This window comes from Fusarium solani (genome assembly GCF_023522795.1).
Source record: "Fusarium solani strain SB1 chromosome Unknown bctg00000004, whole genome shotgun sequence".
NCBI lineage: Eukaryota > Fungi > Ascomycota > Sordariomycetes > Hypocreales > Nectriaceae > Fusarium > Fusarium solani.
In genome coordinates, this window is record NW_027072152.1 from 374,512 (window position 1) to 392,597 (window position 18,086).

Consider the following 18,086-nt stretch of genomic DNA (forward strand, 5'->3'; position numbering starts at 1 on the left):
TACCCAATTTAGCAAGGTGCAATCAACGCCACGTGATATGAGCTCACAGGTTGGGCATGACCAATTACTACCTACGCAGCAGAGCTCCAAGAAGCCTGAATTTGACCACTCCAACCTTTCGACAACCTTGTCTTGGGCATCATTTTGCCCACCCGCCCTCTTCCTAACTGCTGAGTCTTTTTCTCCTTGGGTAATTGATGAACCAACATGCCAAAAGAGTGGAGATTTGTCGTTAGTAATCGGCCAAGTGCCCTCAAGGCCAACGCTGCCAGCATTCGGGGCCATGCCGCTTGCCATGGTTGGAAAGCCCACAAGAAGTCTCGAGGCCAGAAACGCCGCAGGGGCTTGTCAGCGCTCAAAAAGACAACTTATGAATACATAGCCGTGGACTGGCCATCTTGTTGGCTTCCTCCTCTCGAGTACCAGCTTGGGGGTGGCCGAGTTGATCCATTCAGGGCTTATCTGGGATCCCAGCATCCCGCTGTTCCCGCCTTACTAGATCACTGTACGTGCCGGGGAACCAAAAGTAGCTTAGCCATATGCTGATCAGATACAGACCTTGTCCACATGGCTGTTGACATCCCCGAGCTAGACCAACCAGGCAATGCCGGCCTTCTCCGCTCAAGCTGGTTCCCCCTCGTCATATCTGACGAGTGCCCATTTAAAGTCATCCTCCTTCTAGCAGCATCCAATGCCGTAGCAATCAACTACAAACCATACGCCTCTTGCGATCTCGTTCAACTCCATACCAATGCAATCAAGGCCATTAACAACGCTTTCGACAGCAGCGAGAAGCGTGTTTGTGACGCTCTAATTGGCGCTGTCGCCAAGATGGCGAGCTTCGAGGCGATGCATGGAGACATCGGGTCGTACCGCATTCACATGGAGGGATTGTGCAAGATGATCGCCCTCAGAGGTGGGCTGAATCAGCTAGGCCTTGATGGCTTGCTGCGACGGATTGTAGTGTGGATTGACATCAACTCTTCGTTTCTGCTGCAAACTCCTAGGTATTTCCCTCAAGACGGCTTCGCAATTGGAGAAGTCTGGGGGGAGCCGAATCCGGAGCGATTTATCGCGCCGTAGTTGCATGGAAGGCTGGGAGATATGTCTCATCTCAAAATGTCCTTATCTTGTTTTTTGCCTGCACAGCTATAGGATTCTCACCAAGAGTAGCACTCCTCAACGGGGTCTGTTGGGTAATAACGATGATGAGGCATCTGGTCAGAGACTCTAGGTGAGAATGACGCCATCCTTGAGCAGCAAACCGGCCATGCCACCCAGACCTCTGTTCGGGCAAAACCTCCTCGAAGCAGCTCCGCTAGGTCAACATCCTTACCACGACGATCCAGCAGCACGCGGATGAGATGGTCCATGTTCGGGAGACTCTACGTCTGTCAGAATCAAGACATGACTGGATAGATAGCAGAACGATTGCTGACATGGAGGTGTGAAAACAAGAGCGCCTTGATGAGGAGTTACCTTGTAGAGATGGGTAGGCTCTATCACCGGCGAGATGTAGGGAAAAGCGGACAAGATATAGTGAAGGGCCATGTGTGACCAATACTTTACAAACGTCGATGAGCCTCAAGAGTAATAAAGATATATTCGAGAACCATCAATAGCCCCTGCTATTTACTCTAGCCCGGGGAAGATGCGACCCAGAGACCGTTCCAGCCCACAAAGTCTGAGTCAACCTTGAATGGGTTTGCATGCAGGGAGTTTCCATGTCCCATTGGCCTCGGGGAATCAGAAGCCGAATGAAGGGGGAGGACCTTCTGATCAACGTGTGGCGCGGGGTCTCTTGACGCGAGACTCGGCATAACTTTTAGGCCAAAAGAGCGATGGGCCAGTCTTGTTGTCCATTTCCATACTTCTGTGCCTCTTTGCCCGTCCGAACGTCACCCGAGGTTTCCTGGGGCCCCGCAAAGGTGTCGGCATCCAGGCTCGTTCGTGCATATGATCCGGGGCTGCCAGGGGCTCTCCCTGTCAAAGTACTAGAGCCCCAGCTCAGGTGTCACACCAATTCGGGAGTACTCCGAAATCTGCATGGCTCGTCTTGGCACCGGGTTGCATGTCTGGGAAATATTCGCTACCAAGCAATTCACACGTGCCTACCGAGATTTTCGCCGTCCCTTTCATGAGCCTGATGCGGGGAACCACGGATTTCGGGAGAGAGCTGAGTGAGCTTGAGACGGACTACCTTTCTATTGATACTAGGAACTTAAGTCATGCATTTCCACAGGCACATACTTGGTACTTGTGCTGCAGAGGATCAACTGCTTCCCTGAGACGCTGTTAAAGAATGAGGCTGCAAGTAATAACCCCAAATGTCGGGATTTGGGAGCTCCCAAGGGCTCGGAATCCAACGCGGCGGCATCTCTGGTGCCGAGGAGTGAGGTGGGGTGGGACGGCAACGTCAAATCCGGGGAAGATCAAATGATGTGGCTGAACAAGGGTTGGCTTTTCGAGCCTTCACTGGCAGAACTAAGACCGTCCCCTTGTTTGGTATGGCATTGGCGTAATTGTCGTCGGCCTCTGTTATTCCGAATCGCCCAAGTCATCGGCATAACCTCCACCGTCACAGGGTTTGCACTGGATGCTGAGCTCCCCGAAATGGGCAATGAATTCGTGAACTAAACGGGAAGAAAATGCTATGTATTCTCTTCTGGAGTTTTGAGTATTTAGCAAATACACATGGCAGACTGTCCTCCAAATGCGAACTGAGGCGTTGGCTATGTATGGTTTGTCACGAACCCCGGGATCAGGCCTCAACAATTTAAGTCTAAAACTTTGCCGGCAGATGGAAAGTGGAATAATAACATCATTCATGCCCGTAGGCTTGATCATCCGTTCTTGCTTTCATTTAAGAATTTTCTCGCCATGTAACTCTTGGCCTCGTATGTCGTTTAACCTCGTTCCGCCACCGCCTAGCGCATGCTCCATGTTCTCCGTGCCTGATTTAGACTCCATGAGCCACATGACGTGGACCTCGTTCTTCGTTTAATGCTCGTTTTGTAGCCTAAACCGCTTCTACCCCTTTTGGGTCCCGCTGAGCCAAGCTTTGAGACTTGAGGGAAGCCAGATTATGCTGGGTCTGAAATCAATGACAGGCGAGCCAAGATTCGAAAACAAAGATATTTAAGTGCAACATATCCCATATACTCAGACCGGTTAGATCCACGCTTGACTAGCGATCAATTGCGTCCATCCTTAACACTTGTCAAGTAACAAAGCTTTCCTCTCCTTTTTTCGCTCTGCTCTTCTTTTTTCCCTTTGCATTCCTTTCATTTTCCCACAGACATCCAGTTCTACATCTTCAACCCTCATTCTATTCGTTTCGTCAAAAAGTACCTTCAAGATCCTAGCCGCAATGTTGCTATTGAAGGCAACTTTGGCTTTGCTTCAGGCAGGCTCGGCGCTGGCTGGGGTAGTGGTCAGGCCAAGGTCAAAACAAGACACAGTCGTTCATGCAACCAAAGGAACGATATCCCTCTCGTCAGATGGGACAGATCCTGACATTCTGATTCTCGATTATGGTCAGAATGTTGAGGGACATCCCACCTTTGAGGTTGTGTCCACATCCGGGGATGCTTCCGGGTTCGAGCTCACTTTCGCTGAGTCCAAGTATGCCTTTAGCAACTACATGGTACGTTCTTAGCCAATTTGATCGGCCTAAGCAAACTTGAGGTAAATTTCGCCCACTGACAATTCCTCTAGAGCGACGGGCCTCTCCCCCTCGCAGCTGCCATGGACAACTATCGCGTGAACCAATACAACATCTCCAAGCCTGGAGTTGTTACCAATCGTCTCATTCAAGGAGCTTTCCGCTATCAAAAGCTCAACCTTTCTACGGCTGGTGAACTGCGCCTCAGGAAGGTGGGCGTGAAGCAGACAGTTCATACTACGCCTCTCACCGAACTCCCTGGAGCTTTCGAATGTTCAGACAACGACTTGACTCGAATTTGGTACACCGGTGCTAGGACGGCACAACTCACAGAAATTCCCAAGGACACAATTCCGGACTTTTGGCAAGTCACCGATCAAGGTGCTTTCGTCGAGAGTGCGGCGCCGCAAGCTCTCGCCAGCGCTGAAGCTGCCCAGCTACTCAGCTATGAGATTGACTTTGAAGTCAAGCCCGTCACTGGAGAATTCAGCTTCTCGGTCTTGTCGGACACTCTGAATGATGCCATTGTCATCTCTTGCAATGTGGTTACTGGCGTGGTCTCGGCAACATATGCTCCTCACTCTGGCTCAATCCCATCTGCCGCCGACGCTCAGGTTGGCAAGTGGCTGTCCGCCCATGCCCGGGTCAACATGGGGGAGATTTCGGTATCCATCAACAACAAAACGGTTTTGGAGTTCAGTCAGACAACCAAATTTGCTGGGTCTTTCGGCCTGGGGGCGCCATTCGGCCACTCGGCCTACTTCCGGAACCTGAAAGCTGCCACCCTCGATGGAGCAGAGGTCTACTCATCTAGTCTGAAGGACCCTAGCTTTCTCGCCGACTTCCTCATGGGAACTAATCCTGCCGATACGATTGTGGATGGTTCTCGACGCGATAGGATTGCCTACACTGGAGATCTCGACATCGCACTCGCTTCAAGCTTTATGAGCACCTACGGCACTTCTTTTATCGAGGGCTCCCTTGAACTGCTTGGTTCTTACCAAACAACCACGGGGTTCTTTATCCCGACCGCCAAGATTCAGCAAGAACCACTAAAGGACATTCTGGACGTCAATGTGACAGGCCTTATCGGCTACTCTTTCAATTTCCTCAACGCGTTGGCTCAAAACTATGAGGTCCAAGGCGACCTTGCCTTTGCCAAAAAATGGGCTCCTCGTATTGTTTCCATGCTGGACTGGGCGCATTCCAAGTTGGATAACGGTCTTTTCACTCTCGCCGACTCTTCATTAACGGGAGATTGGAACTATTATGATCCTCCTCAGACGGGTGCAAGCTCCAAGTTCAATTCTCTCTACGCCTACACCTTGCAGCAGACCCAGACTTTGCTAACGGATGCTGGCATTGATGTCTCTGTGTACCAGGCTCGTCTCGAGAGCCTTCGCGATGCTATTCATTCTCATCTCTGGAATGATACCCTTGGTGTCTATATCCTCACTAGTGAGATCCCAACTGGATTTGCCCAAGACGCCAATGCAATCGCCATCTTATCTGGCATCCCGCAGAGTCATGGCATTTCAGCAAAGTCACTACTGTCAACTCTCGAGAGCCAACTCCAACTTCCTGCGGGCCCACTGGCCTTCAGCAACTCCACGGTTGGGGCTGGATTCGCCCAAAAGATCAGCCCTTACGCCTCGGCCTATCATCTTCGCGCAGCTTTCGAGTCTGACGATGCTGATACTGTCCGGCTCCTCTTGAAGACCCTTTGGGCTCCCATGGCAAACCCTTCCCATGCCAACTACACCAACTGTTTCTGGGAAACCCTGAATCCCGATGGCACTCCAGGCTTGGGCCTGGTGACCTCTCTTTGCCATGGATGGGGCGCCGGCCCAACTGCCGAGCTCAGCCGTCATGTTCTCGGCGTGCAGGCCGTCAAACCTGGTTACCGGGAGTGGAAGGTTGAACCCGTGACCTTGGGTCTCAGCTGGGCCAAGGGCCGTGTCCCAACCGCACATGGACCCATTCAGGTTCAGTGGAAGTTTGTGTCTGGCCTTTTGCAGATGAGAGTTCGTGGGCCCGGCAGTGGCGGCACCCGCGGAACTGTCCATCTTCCTAAGCCCCTACCCACACCCCTTGACAAGACTGTCATTAAGTTGAATGGAAAGGTTGTGAGTGGCACCACTTTCACAGTTGGTGCTGGCCAAGAAATCAACATTAAGCAAGTCAAGAAATAATCCCTAGCTTTTTAGGGGTAGGCATAGAGTAGAGTTGTGACGGTCGTGAAGGTTCCCAAGGGATAGGCCGGTCGTGCTGGACTATATTAGCAGAGGCGATACTGGCCTTGTCTTAAGTCACGTCTGGCAATTTGTTTCAAAGTTATCAAGTGTATCTAACTTAAGTTGAATCCATAGCTCAGGTAGCCGATAGACTTGAAAGTGCAAGCGAGGTGTTGTTATTGTCTCCAATGCCGAGTTCACTCCAGACCGTCAGCCACGACAGCAAAAGATACAGTTATTCATACATGATGACATTAAAACACAATACCGTAAAACATCGTAGCCTACCTAGGAAGAGTCTGGTTGACCACTTGTAATGTTCGGCCCAAACCATGTCCAAGTCATGAACCTCGATCTCTTGCTACGGCAACTCACTCAAGCAGAAGGAATGCAGAGGCTCACTATCTATACAGGTTAAACTAAGAGCCTTCGGTGTTCCAAGGGCAATGTGTCCACCTATAGCCCTAGACCCTAATTCTCAGATGGAGGCTAAGCAACAAAGGTTGACGTGGCAAAAGACGGAAAGGGATGAAAATGACTTATTGTATGCAAATCCAGTTATGCTATCGGACGTCAAGCGAGCTTCTCAGCGTTATTGGGGACGGTGAAGATATCGACAACCAGTGAAGCACAAATAACGAAGCCACAGCTGAACATAGCAGCGGCTGCCTTGACGCCGTGAAACATCGCTTAACTCAGCCTGTATGAGGGGACATCTGACTTGGGCCTCTATTCCCTCTCAAACACGCCCCGATACGCATGAACAGGAGTTTTTACTTTGTCGATAGTGATGGCTTAGTTTCTCTATATATAAGAATAGATCCTATCTTTGAGCAGCACCTGATCGCATAGACTAACGATGGAAAAGCCAGTCTGAAGACCTTTGGTGTAAAGCTGTTTAAGACTTATTATATAAGGCTAGGGCTTTTTCTTTTTTACTCATAGGATTAAAATACAAATTAAATACTAGCTATTACTAAATACATTTAGAAGCTTACTCTAACTCAGAATATCATTCTACTAATACATGGTTAGGACTAACAAGTCTATGCTTTTATTAGTACAATAGCTAGGAAAAGTGTTTGAGAATGAGGGAGCAGCGTTTTGGGATAGCAATATTACCTAAGACGATCTGTCATACCATAAACACCGCCCAGCTGACCCTGCACGGGCAGTTAAATCGACACTTGCGACTCTAAAATAGCGCTTCCCAAGCAGCCAGTCCGGTAATAATAATATGTTCCCTAGCTCTTGGTAGCAACATCTGTTCGTGACGTCGCCATGGCTTTATATGAGCCGCTAGATGCCACCAGAGACGAGATCCGAGTCATCTCCATCTCCGGCACGCCAAAAGACCCAGAAGGCCTCCTCCAATGCACCATGGAGACGGTATCTTTGAGCGACAGGATAATAGGAAATCAAGAGTTTCGATATCGGTTAGACGATGGGTCAAGGCCGTCTACTCCTGCATATGCTGCCTCGGCCGAATCAAGTCAATCAGGAACGAAAGGACCGGTGCCGGGTATTGACAGCCAGCCTCGGTTCTCGTGGGGAGAGTACGAAACACTTAGTTACGCCTGGGGATCTCCATCAGAACCTTCACACGACATTTTGGTCAACGGCCAGCGGTACCGCGTTCGCCAGAACCTTTATCATGTCCTCTCTCAACTTGGAATCTCCCTCAGATACGCGTCTGATGTGAGATTGTGGGTGGATGCGATCTGCATCAACCAGGACGATGGCCTCGAGAGGGCTACGCAGGTCAAGCGAATGAAGCAGATCTACAGCACCGCTCAAACGAGGACGAGGAGTCGACAGCCAGTTCTATGGATGGAGAGATGGCTAGATCTGAATCGAGTGACGATGAGCGATTGATATCGACCGGACATGAAGAGACGTCCGAGTCTGGATCGAGTGATGATGGATGGTCGACGTCGAGTTCCGAAGACGAAGAGACAAGACGTCAGCGAGAGCTTGTTACACAGGATGAGGAGCGTCTTCTCGAGCAGCTAGGCCTATCAGGAGGGTTCCATGATGTCGCTCTACCTGTGGCCAGCTCTACACACCGAAGCAAAATCCGCTTGGCGCTCATCCTCCAGCCGATAGTCGACAACGAGTACTGGAGGAGGGTCTGGATTATCCAAGAGCTCTCCGTCAGTGCAGGAGGATCTTTGATTCTCATTGGCAGCTCTGCTCTCGCGCTCGATGAATTGCTCGGGGTGGCGGACCATCTCTTGAACTCCATCGTGAGTATGACATACATGATCCCCCACCTGTACGCTTCGCAGTCCTTTCACCTCAACACGTTCAACTTTGTGTCCTTGATACGTTCCATTGACGGCATCGCTGCTGAGCAGGAGGGCTGGCACTGGATGCTACAGGGTCTCATATCTAAATCGACCCTTGCGGCGGATAAGTTCTACGGGACCGTCGGCCTTTTGAAAAGCGACGAGCTTTCCGAGATAGTTATCGACTACAACCGCCCCGTTTCCCAAGTTTCAATAGATGCGACGCGCGCAATCATGAAGGAGACAAAGTGTCTATGTCAGTTCGTCATCTGCACTTCTATAGAGAATCCGAGCATCCCTTCCTGGGCCTTGGACCCCTCTCAGGAATATGATAGATTCACGAGTCTGGACTATGAATTTCCTCTTGTTTTCGAGGGGACCGAGCTCGAGATTGGATCGTCTCTTTTGGATCGACCACGCCTGACCTTCTCGGGCCGAGTTGTCGATGACCGAACGCTGATCATCAGAGGATCTGTCCTTGACGAGGTTGACGGCATGGGTTCTTACCCCGAAGACCTGCTTCCACCGATTCCGCCGGGGCGAAGTCGAAAGCGGATAGCGCCAATGTCGAATCCCACGACCGAAACGCATGCCTACGGAGACGCGCTGGGGATGCTCAAGGCTCTCGATAGAATCCTATTGTCGGTTCGCCCTAAGCCGAATAAGAGTGTGTTTCATATGCCCATGCTGGCAGTGACAGAGAATGAACCATACAAGCCAGCTTCGTACCCAGAGGGCATGGCGCACCACACGGCGTCCAAGCTGCTCGTGTTGAAGCATTTCTGCGAGAGGAACGCCGACTTTGATCTCTGGGGTGTAAAGTTTGGCTCGCTGTTCCCCGGCCTCAAGGAGGAGGGAAGAGCCAGAGTCTCGGCGTCCCAGAAGCTGGCCTACCAAGCTCTCGGCAGCCTTCAGCCGCCATACCATGAGGCGTGTAATGCTTGGGAAGATGCTTTTTTATCGCGACGCAGACTTATCTCGACGATTGAGGGACGTTTTGGCATGGCTAGTCCTTTCGTGGCGAGGGGTGACAAGATATGTGCCGTTGAGGGTTGTCAAAGCTTGGTCGTGTTGCGACCGGTGGACGAGTACTTTGAATACGTGGGGCTTTTGCTTGTTTATGATCTCGCCGAGGAAGCTGAGCGATGCCGAGGAAGAGGGTTTGATAGGGAATTAATGTTGCGATAGAATATAGTTGTGAATTGGGGTCCTTCTTTTCATAGTCAGCCATCTTTACTATGCAATACTCCGTAGACCTTGTCCAATCGATACATCATTGTTTTAAACGGGCAAGCTATGATCACTAATACCCGAGAAGTGGGGCAACCCCGTTCCGAAATCCGACCTCATCTCCCCGAGCCGCATCGTTTATTCCAACCATCCCTCCTTCAACACTCCCCACTACGCAGCATGCCTCGGGCTTGCGATCCGTGCTCGGTCAGGAAGATCAAATGCAACGGTAGATCTCCATGCGACGGCTGCCTCGCGGCAGACCTGCCGTGCTCACACGCACGGAAACGCAAGAAGCCGGGGCCGAAAGGACCGAGAAAGCGGATTAAGGACGTCATCCAGCAGATGCAGACAGCTGAAGCCTCGAGTGAGGTGGAAACTACAGAGCAATGCGACCCTGAGCTAGACGCGGGCGCGTTTGGGCCAAGTCCGACCACGTCTAGTCCCCCAATCAGCTCCTGCGACAACAGTACCATCAGCGGCCGAATACCGCTGTCAACATTCAGTTACTACTTGGACATATTTCGGAGCCATCTTCATGTCGTATGGCCCGTGGTAGACTGTGACTCGATCAAATCCCGTCTCCAGGACACCAATGACCGAGCCGTCTATGCACTCGCCGCGGCGATATGCAGCGCGACGATAGCCCAGCTTCATCTCACCGTCAATGAGAGTCTACATTCTCACTATCAGATGGCCCTTGAAGCTGAAAGCGCACGATTCCTACTCGACTATTCATCGCACGAGACCATCGATGCCTTGCTTACATCCTTCTTCCTGCACGTGTTTTATTCCAATACGGGCAAGATGACCAAGTCTACGCTTCTACTGCGTGAGGCCATCGCCTACTCTCACATTTTGGGCCTTCACCAAGACATATTTTACACCAACCTTGACCCGTATACGACACAGTACCATCTTCGCATCGCGTGGATTCTGTTCATCACCGATAGGGCCCATTCTCTGCAGCACGACCTACCACCCACCTTCAAGCTGAGTCCGACACTGCCTGAACTCCAGCCCCAGGAAGGTGACGGTCTCAGCACAGCCTTTTGCAGTTTATGCCGACTCTTCCAATCTTTCCAAGATGCCTGTCCTCCAGATATTCGATCCACGGGGGGTCGTCACTTGCTTGGAAACATAAGCACTCAACTCCGCCGAACACACCCATTTCCACTTTGTGAGAACGAGGTGCAACGCGCCGACCTTGTGGTCACCGATTCTTGGCTGCGCGTCGTCTTGTGGAAAGAGGCGATCCCATATGTTGACTCCACGACGGATCCCAACGACCGAGGACTCAGTGTGTCTTTCCCAATGTCTGTGGCGAAGGATCTCCTCTCCAAACTCGCCACCCTGTCATCCTGCGCCCTCGAAGCACATGGCCCGGGAATGGTAAGCTGTGTCCGTCGTCGCTCTGAGTTTCAGGCTAATTTCGAAAACTACAGGTGTCGAAACTGTTCGAGGTCGCAAGTTCTGTCGCCGACGTCATCCTTTGTGCCCCCGATCTAGCAGACGTCGGGTCAGTCCAAGTCGGACCTCGCGAAGTCTTATACGCGCTGAGTAGTTTGATCAGCTCCTTGCGGACAACTGGTCATCCCGAACTTCTCACCCTGCTTCGCGAGAAAATGATGGCTTGCGCTTTGGATCAAGCAGGGCCGGCAACGTTGATGCAGATCACGGATATATCGGACGAGGATGCACAGAATCTTGTCGTTCCACATCAAGGGGATAATTTATAGCCTTATTCTACGCTTGATTCTATCTATTCCGTCTTGACTGAAACAACAAAAGCTTCAAACGGGCGAAGAGCCAACTTCTCCCGTGTTACATCCACCTCTGGGTAGTTGGACAGCAACACCTCGGCAGACAACAGGTTCACAGACGGAGGCACAGCCCAGGTAACAGGGGTCTCCCTAAAGTTACACACAACCACTGCCTTCTGGTCGCCGCTCGATCGGGAGTAGGCAAAAACGTCGTCGTGTTGTCGGTCGAGGAGCTCGAAGTCGCCGTACACAAAGATGTTGCGCAAGTCTTTGCGCAGAGCCAGAGTTGATCGCCAGTATTCGAAGACGCTACCGGCTGCGGAGACTTGGGCTGCGGCGTTGCAAGTCTTGTAGTCGTCATTGACCCTGATCCAAGGGGTGCCGGTTGAGAAGCCAGCATTTGGGCTGGAATCCCACTGTCAAAATATTAGCGGTGCTTCAAATATTCGACATCCATGGATATCTGGATGCTCACCTGGACAGGCAGTCGGGCGTGGTCGCGCGACTTGAGCTGGTATTCCTTCCGGGCAATATCCAAAGCTGCTGCATCCGACCCAATCATCTCTTTCAGCCTATGTCTACACGTTAGCTGCGGATCCGACGAAAACTCCCTACAAGTCTTACTCTTCCCAGTGATTCAGAGTCTCAAGATCTCGATACTCAGAGATATCCCACGTCTCAGGCATGTTAGCCATACCCAGCTCCTGACCCTGGTAGACAAAGACAGTCCCGCTCTGGAAGCAGAGGAACGTGGCAAACATCTTGGCCGCAAGGGTTCGCAACTCGGGCTTGTCGGATGCCCAGCGGGAGATTGTCCTCGCCTGATCGTGGTTCTCCAGGTACAGCGCGTTCCAGCCGCGGTTCTTGTACATGAAAGTCTGCCACTTGTCGACGATGGACTTGAGATCTGCCATGGCCCACTTGCGGGGGAGAATTTGCCCTGATCGCCGTGGTCCATGTCCACGCTGCAAGAGTCAGTCCACAGAAGTTTCTCATACTTATCATGGCGCTTACATCTCAAAGTTAAAGATCATGTTTAACTCTCCTCGGCTCTCTCCCACGCTCTTGATAACCTCCTTGGGATCTTGGACCGACGGCATCTCTCCGACTGAAAAAGCATTATACTCCTTCAGGATCTTTCCAATGTCTTGTAAATATTCGTGGAGTCTCGGACCGCAGGCAAAGTGCTCGACACCGCTCTGGTACTTGGCCGAAGGAATCGTCACCTCTGCGTCTGGAAGTCCGGGGGTCTTGCTGATGAAGTTGATAACGTCCATTCTGTCCAAGGTTAGCAATTGTGCAGTGCTCTGATACCGACCACCTACCGGAATCCATCAACGCCCTTGTCTAGCCAAAACCGTATAATGTCGTGGACGGCATCGCGAACGGGAGGGTGTTCCCAGTTGAGGTCTGGCTGTTCCTTGGCAAACAAATGGAGGTAATATTCGTCGGTTGCTTCATCGTATTCCCACGCGCTGCCTCCGAAGAACGAGCCCCAGTTGTTGGGAGGTTGTCTCGTGCCGTCTTTGTCGTATTTGGGCTTCCTCCAGATGTACCAGTCGCGGTAGATATTGTCTCGAGATGATTTTGATTCTTGGAACCACTTGTGCTGTTTCCCAATCCTGTCAGCAACATTGAAATCATGCTGACCTTCAGCTCCGTACCTGATCTGATGTGTGGTTGACCACAAGGTCCATGAGGAACTTCATCCCCCTCTCATGAAGACCCTCAATCAACTTCTCCACATCCCCCAGGGTTCCATATTGCGGATCGATATCGCAGTAGTCTGCGACATCGTAACCCATGTCAACCTTGGGGGATGGGTAGATGGGGCATACCCAGACGATGTCAACACCGAGTTGCTTGAAGTAGTCAAGTTTCTCGATCACACCGGGTATGTCTCCAATTCCATCTCCGTTGGAGTCTTTGAAAGAAGAAGGGTAGATCTGGTAGACTGAAGCCTCCTTCCACCAAGCCTCGGTAACGGGGCTGGCATTTGGGAGTGATGTGGCAGAGGGCATTGTGTTGAGATGTGTGTGCAATTACCTGGAGAGGTCAAGGAGAGGGGAAGCGGAGGGACTCTTTTATCCCCGTGAGAGCAATAAATGGAGCACCTCCCTTGATGTCACCTCATCAGCCTAATATCATTCTTCGTCTAAGCCAAGTGGTAGTTACTAGTGACTGCAACCTCAAAAAACCTCCCGGGAGTTCCCCCGGTAATCCTCCCGAGAATCTTTCCGAGAATCTTTACACCAATCATCTCTCACCCCCTCAACCGAACCCGCCCCCCTGACCCTTAGCTCAGAACTTTCTTCCACTTCTGTGGGGATCCTGGGGATCCAGACGGTTCGCACATGATCTCCATGGGGTGACAATCTCATGGTCGGCGCTGAGGATTTTTTGCCCCAGACTAGGTCCCCGGATTCGGGACTCCCCGTTTTCTGGGTTAGCTTGTTGAAGTTGTTACTAGAGAAAAACTTGACGGTGAAGCGTGATACTCCAGCCGGGAGAAACACATATAAGGGCAGGGTGATGCCCTCCAGTTGACGACTCTTCTGACTCAACAGCTACATAAGCATCTTCCTCTACAAGTTCAAATTCATCCCTTCCTAAATATCTTCTCTTCGCCATCATGGGCAAAAAGGAATCTCTAGCCCTCAAGTCGGGCAACGAGGTCTACAAAGCATACCGCAACAACACGGACCAGAAATGGATTCGGGACCCTGGACTGAGGAAGCTTAACATGGGCCTTGCCTTTATGTTCTCCTCTGCCGCGGCAAACGGTATGCACACGTTCTTTCCTTTCCATATACTATCTCTCTTCTGGGGGTTTCAATGAGACCAACAGCAAGACTTGGTCTTGTTCATCCCAGTCATCTCACAACTACCAACTCGAAACCTTGTTATATGATGCTCTAAGAACCAATCAGCTAACTCGAAGCAGGATTTGACGGAAGTCTCATGAATGGCCTCTTAATCATCCCACAATGTAAGTGTTTCCGTGTAATATGTTGCAAGCGTCCTAATGGGAATGATAGGGAGCGACGACATCGGAGACGTCAGCCCCAGCATCCTCGGCCTCATCATCGCCGGAATCAGCCTCGGTGGACTTCCCACCTTTATCCCAGCCGCATATGTCAGCGACTGGATGGGTCGTCGATTCACCATCGCCCTAGGCTCATCCATCATGGTTGCAGCAGCCATCATCCAGGCCGTCACCAACGGACCTTGGGCATTCCTCGGTACCAAGATCATGCTCGGAGTTGGTCTTGGTTTCGCTCAGACTTCTGCTCCTCCTCTCACGACCGAGATTGCCCACCCGAGACATCGAGCAAACGTTACAAACCTCTTCCAGGCCATCTGGTTCTGGGGCGCCATTCTTTCCGCCGTCGTCACCATGGGAACACTCCATATGAGCGGGAGCTGGAGCTGGAGACTTCCCGTCCTCTTCCAGGCCTTCTTCCCAGCCCTGCAACTGTGCGGCCTCTTCTTCGTCCCCGAGTCCCCGAGATGGCTCATCTCTAAAGGCCGACGTGATGAGGCGTTCCAGATCTTGGCCAGGTACCACTCCAATGGTGACACTTCAGACGAACTTGTCAACTTTGAGTTCAACGAGATATGCACTGCCATTGAGCAAGAACGTGAAATAGAAAAGCCAGGCATCATGTCCTTCTTCAAGACGAGGGGTAACCGTCATCGGTTGTTGATCTGCGTCTTGGTTGGATTCATGATTCAGTGGGCTGGCAACGGTGAGAAACAATTCGAACATTAGCCACGGGGTTCATCTACTAACTCTTCCTAGGCATCGTGTCTTACTACCTCGCCCCCATCTTGGAGAGCGTCGGTGTCACCGATTCGGTCTCGCAGGCTGGAATCAACCTCGGCCTACAAGTCTGGAACGCCGTCCTCGCTGCGCTAGGTGCAATGGCTTGTGAGCGATACGGCCGACGACCCCTGTGGCTCATATCGGCCAGCGGCATGCTCTGCTCCTTCATCGTCATCACGGCCCTATCGGCTGTCTTCGCCGACCACGGAAACAAGGCTGCTGGTAACGCCGTCGTGCCTTTCCTGTTTATCTTCTTTGGCTTCTATGTCATTGCCTTTACTCCACTATCGATCGCCTATCCAGTCGAGATTCTACCTTTCGACCTCCGATCAAAGGGCTTGAGCATCAACCTGAGCGTCGTCTTCGGAGCTGGTTTCTTCAATCGTAAGTTTGATCCAACTCCCCTCTTCAAAACTAGTCTAATACCGCTACAGAGTACGTGAACCCGATTGCTCTCGACGCGATCCAGTGGAAGTTCTACTTTGTCTACATCGGAACCCTAGCTGCGATGCTGCCGACTATCTGGTTCCTCTTCCCCGAAACAAAGGGAAGAACTCTGGAAGAGATCGCTGTAGTCTTTGACGGCCCTGGTGTCAATCACTTGGATGTCGGTGATAGGGTGTTTGGTGGTGGCAAGTCGATTGATGCACAGAGTGTCGCCCCCAAGGCGGAGCATATCTAAAGGGTGGTCGTGAACAGCCAAGGGAGAGGTCAAGTCCTATCTCGAAAAGTATCCAAGTAATGGATACGCAGCAGATAGTACTCAGATTGTTAATATTTGAAAGTATGAGTAAGATATGAACACTTGAAAGAGCTCTTCTCCCAGTCCTCCGCCGCTCGTGGTATTACCTCACCTTCATCTCAACACACTTCGCCTCCTCAAACATCTCTCCATCCATAATACCATGCACATACGCCTCTCCTACAAGTCTATACATCCCTTCCTCATCTCTCCTCAGTAACAAAGGCACTCTCCCCCCTTCACGAGGACAATCCTGTCTCCCAACTCAGCCTCTCCCGGTAACAAAGCCAAAAACCCATTCTCGCCACGACCCAGTCGTCGTTCATACACGGGCTCCAGGAAGCTAGCAAACTCGCTATAGTCACGCCATGTCCGCATCACGTACCCCAGAAAGGCCAGGGGACGGAACAAGCTATCCACACGCCATTGATGCAAGTGGAAAACGGGTCGCAGACTAGACCGCCACGAGTAAAAGAGCCGGGCTGTCGCGTGGCGGCCCCCAGGGGCAAAGGTACCTACACAGAGCGTCTGCCAGTAGACGGCGAGCGGGTCGTAGCCGTCCTCAAGCCCTGGGTCAGTGGACGACGTGTCTTGGCTGCTCTTTGACGATACTGGAGACTCTTGCGCGAATGCCTCCCAGTCCCAGAAGGTGGCCAGGTGCGGCACAACTGACGACAGCTCCCAGTAGATTGCCATAACGAGCATAAATAGCTGGCCCAGAGAGGCCAAGCGCGCCATGAGTGTATCGCCCGCCTTGATGGGCTTGAAGCCACTGCCGTCTCGTTGGAGGCGATGCAGAACGGGCGAAAGATGTGTGATGGTCATCACTTCGTGGCCAGCGAGCACGAGGAGACGATTGTCGCCAATGAAGCGGGGCGTCGCCTTGGTTCCGCGAGAGGCATGAGTCTGACGCAATCTTCCTCGGGCGTCATGCATGAGTGGACGGGGACCGCTTGCTGCACTCCAGTCGGGCACCCAGGATGGAAGCTCCAGGTTGGTAGTTGGAGCGCATGCTCCAAGAACATTGAAGTCACCCAATTGTAGTAACAGCTGCCGGGCAGCATGACAGTAGACCTGGCTAGTTGACAGCCTGTAGTCGGCCTCGATCGCAAAGGAACCAGCCGAGTTGCTTAGATCCTCATCTATAAGCCCCAGTAGAGCGTAGACCTTGTCTCTAGGATCCGAGGCTTGTCGAAAACGGCATTGAATCAGTAGTTCCAGCAAAGTCTGCTCTGGTGTCGAAGTCGATGGCCGCTGCCTCTGCTCCCACAAAGCATGTGTTGACAGATAGGGTATCACTATCGGGTCGACGATTATCCCAAGCGTCACAGGGTTCCAGATACCAAGAGCAAACCCGTAGTTGATGCCAGCCGAGAAGCGGTCCCAGTCCATGGTAAACGTGCCCGCCATGATGACAGCCTGTGAGGCGAGGAGGATTTCCTGGACTGTCCAAGCGCGGAACCACCACTCGGCACAGGCAAGGTGGAGGATGCTGAAGTCGTCCCTGAAGCGGTCGAAGAGCGGGCTCTCTGTGAGCTTCAGCTGCAGCATTGCTAAAGTCGGATTGTAGGGGTCGATGTTCATGGAAGGGTGTTGCCTAGAGATAGCCTCAGCTGCGAGCTCACCGACCATGGCGAACGCCTTTGCCGTGTACACAGGACGGCTGTCTCCCATCCACACGATAGTCCGAGCAGCATTTCGATAGATGTCTGCCATGATGGAAACCTGGTGGTTTCTCTCCAATACACTGTTCTGGTCGATGCAGACGGCGTCGACCCAAATCGTGCATGGCTGGTCCAACTTCCGGATATTGAGCAAGGCGGTCCGGAGATTCGTCGTGACCATGAGGGTGCAGTCCTTAATTTGTATAGGTGTCAGTTTAGTTTTATCGCCCCAGACATAGCTCAATGCGTCATATTCCTGAAGCCGGCTATCCAACGAGTATTCAACCAAGTTGCAGGCGATATCGTCCTGGCGGGTTCCCGGGAGCAGCTCAAGCAGGCGGATCGAGTCAGGTCCGCCGGCTAGGGCTGCATATTCATACGGCTCACTGATAAGCTCGTTCCTAGTGCGGTCCTAGCCAGGCGGCTTCTAGTCAGAACCACAGCGAGTTGGCGAGAAGGGTTGAGACAAACTGGTGATGTCCCATGTGTGGAGTGATCCTCCTCAATGCTATTCTTCCCCTGAGTCAATCTTTCAAAGGTTCTCTCTACTTGCTTCCACACACGGTATGACATGATGTTCAAGTAGCAGGTGCTGCGCCTGTTGTTACAGAATTGGCAGAAAACAAGCGGTTTGTGAGGAAGGAAAAAATCATGTCAGCTTGACCCTGGTCCAGC

The 18,086-nt window shown here is 51.9% G+C and overlaps 6 protein-coding genes across 6 annotated transcripts; 4 read left to right on the plus strand and 2 right to left on the minus strand.

Annotated features, from left to right (window-relative positions):
- Positions 1–207: 207 nt before the first annotated feature.
- Positions 208–1,083, plus strand: MRS44_007178 (uncharacterized protein; the record flags this gene model as incomplete). The annotated part of the gene is made up of 2 exons (XM_046283746.2): positions 208–505; positions 557–1,083. 2 exons carry the CDS (start codon positions 208–210, stop codon positions 1,081–1,083), a joined length of 825 nt encoding a protein of 274 aa, XP_046129294.1.
- A 2,287-nt stretch (positions 1,084–3,370) lies between these two features.
- MRS44_007179 (uncharacterized protein) lies at positions 3,371–5,856 on the plus strand (the record flags this gene model as incomplete). Its single annotated transcript, XM_046271264.1, has 2 exons — positions 3,371–3,646; positions 3,718–5,856. 2 exons carry the CDS (start codon positions 3,371–3,373, stop codon positions 5,854–5,856), a joined length of 2,415 nt encoding a protein of 804 aa, XP_046129293.1.
- A 1,323-nt stretch (positions 5,857–7,179) lies between these two features.
- MRS44_007180 (uncharacterized protein) lies at positions 7,180–11,155 on the plus strand (the record flags this gene model as incomplete). The annotated part of the gene is made up of 4 exons (XM_046281462.2): positions 7,180–7,596; positions 7,650–9,346; positions 9,596–10,808; positions 10,862–11,155. 4 exons carry the CDS (start codon positions 7,180–7,182, stop codon positions 11,153–11,155), a joined length of 3,621 nt encoding a protein of 1,206 aa, XP_046129292.2.
- Positions 11,156–11,178: 23 nt separating this feature from the next.
- MRS44_007181 (uncharacterized protein) lies at positions 11,179–13,200 on the minus strand (the record flags this gene model as incomplete). The annotated part of the gene is made up of 6 exons (XM_065620437.1): positions 11,179–11,595; positions 11,655–11,751; positions 11,804–12,144; positions 12,241–12,457; positions 12,505–12,788; positions 12,844–13,200. 6 exons carry the CDS (start codon positions 13,198–13,200, stop codon positions 11,179–11,181), a joined length of 1,713 nt encoding a protein of 570 aa, XP_065476509.1.
- Positions 13,201–13,811: 611 nt separating this feature from the next.
- MRS44_007182 (uncharacterized protein) lies at positions 13,812–15,687 on the plus strand (the record flags this gene model as incomplete). Its single annotated transcript, XM_046272234.2, has 5 exons — positions 13,812–13,962; positions 14,124–14,168; positions 14,218–14,928; positions 14,982–15,389; positions 15,440–15,687. 5 exons carry the CDS (start codon positions 13,812–13,814, stop codon positions 15,685–15,687), a joined length of 1,563 nt encoding a protein of 520 aa, XP_046129289.1.
- A 273-nt stretch (positions 15,688–15,960) lies between these two features.
- On the minus strand, positions 15,961–17,896 carry MRS44_007183 (uncharacterized protein; the record flags this gene model as incomplete). Its single annotated transcript, XM_065620438.1, has 2 exons — positions 15,961–17,797; positions 17,850–17,896. 2 exons carry the CDS (start codon positions 17,894–17,896, stop codon positions 15,961–15,963), a joined length of 1,884 nt encoding a protein of 627 aa, XP_065476510.1.
- Positions 17,897–18,086: the final 190 nt, after the last annotated feature.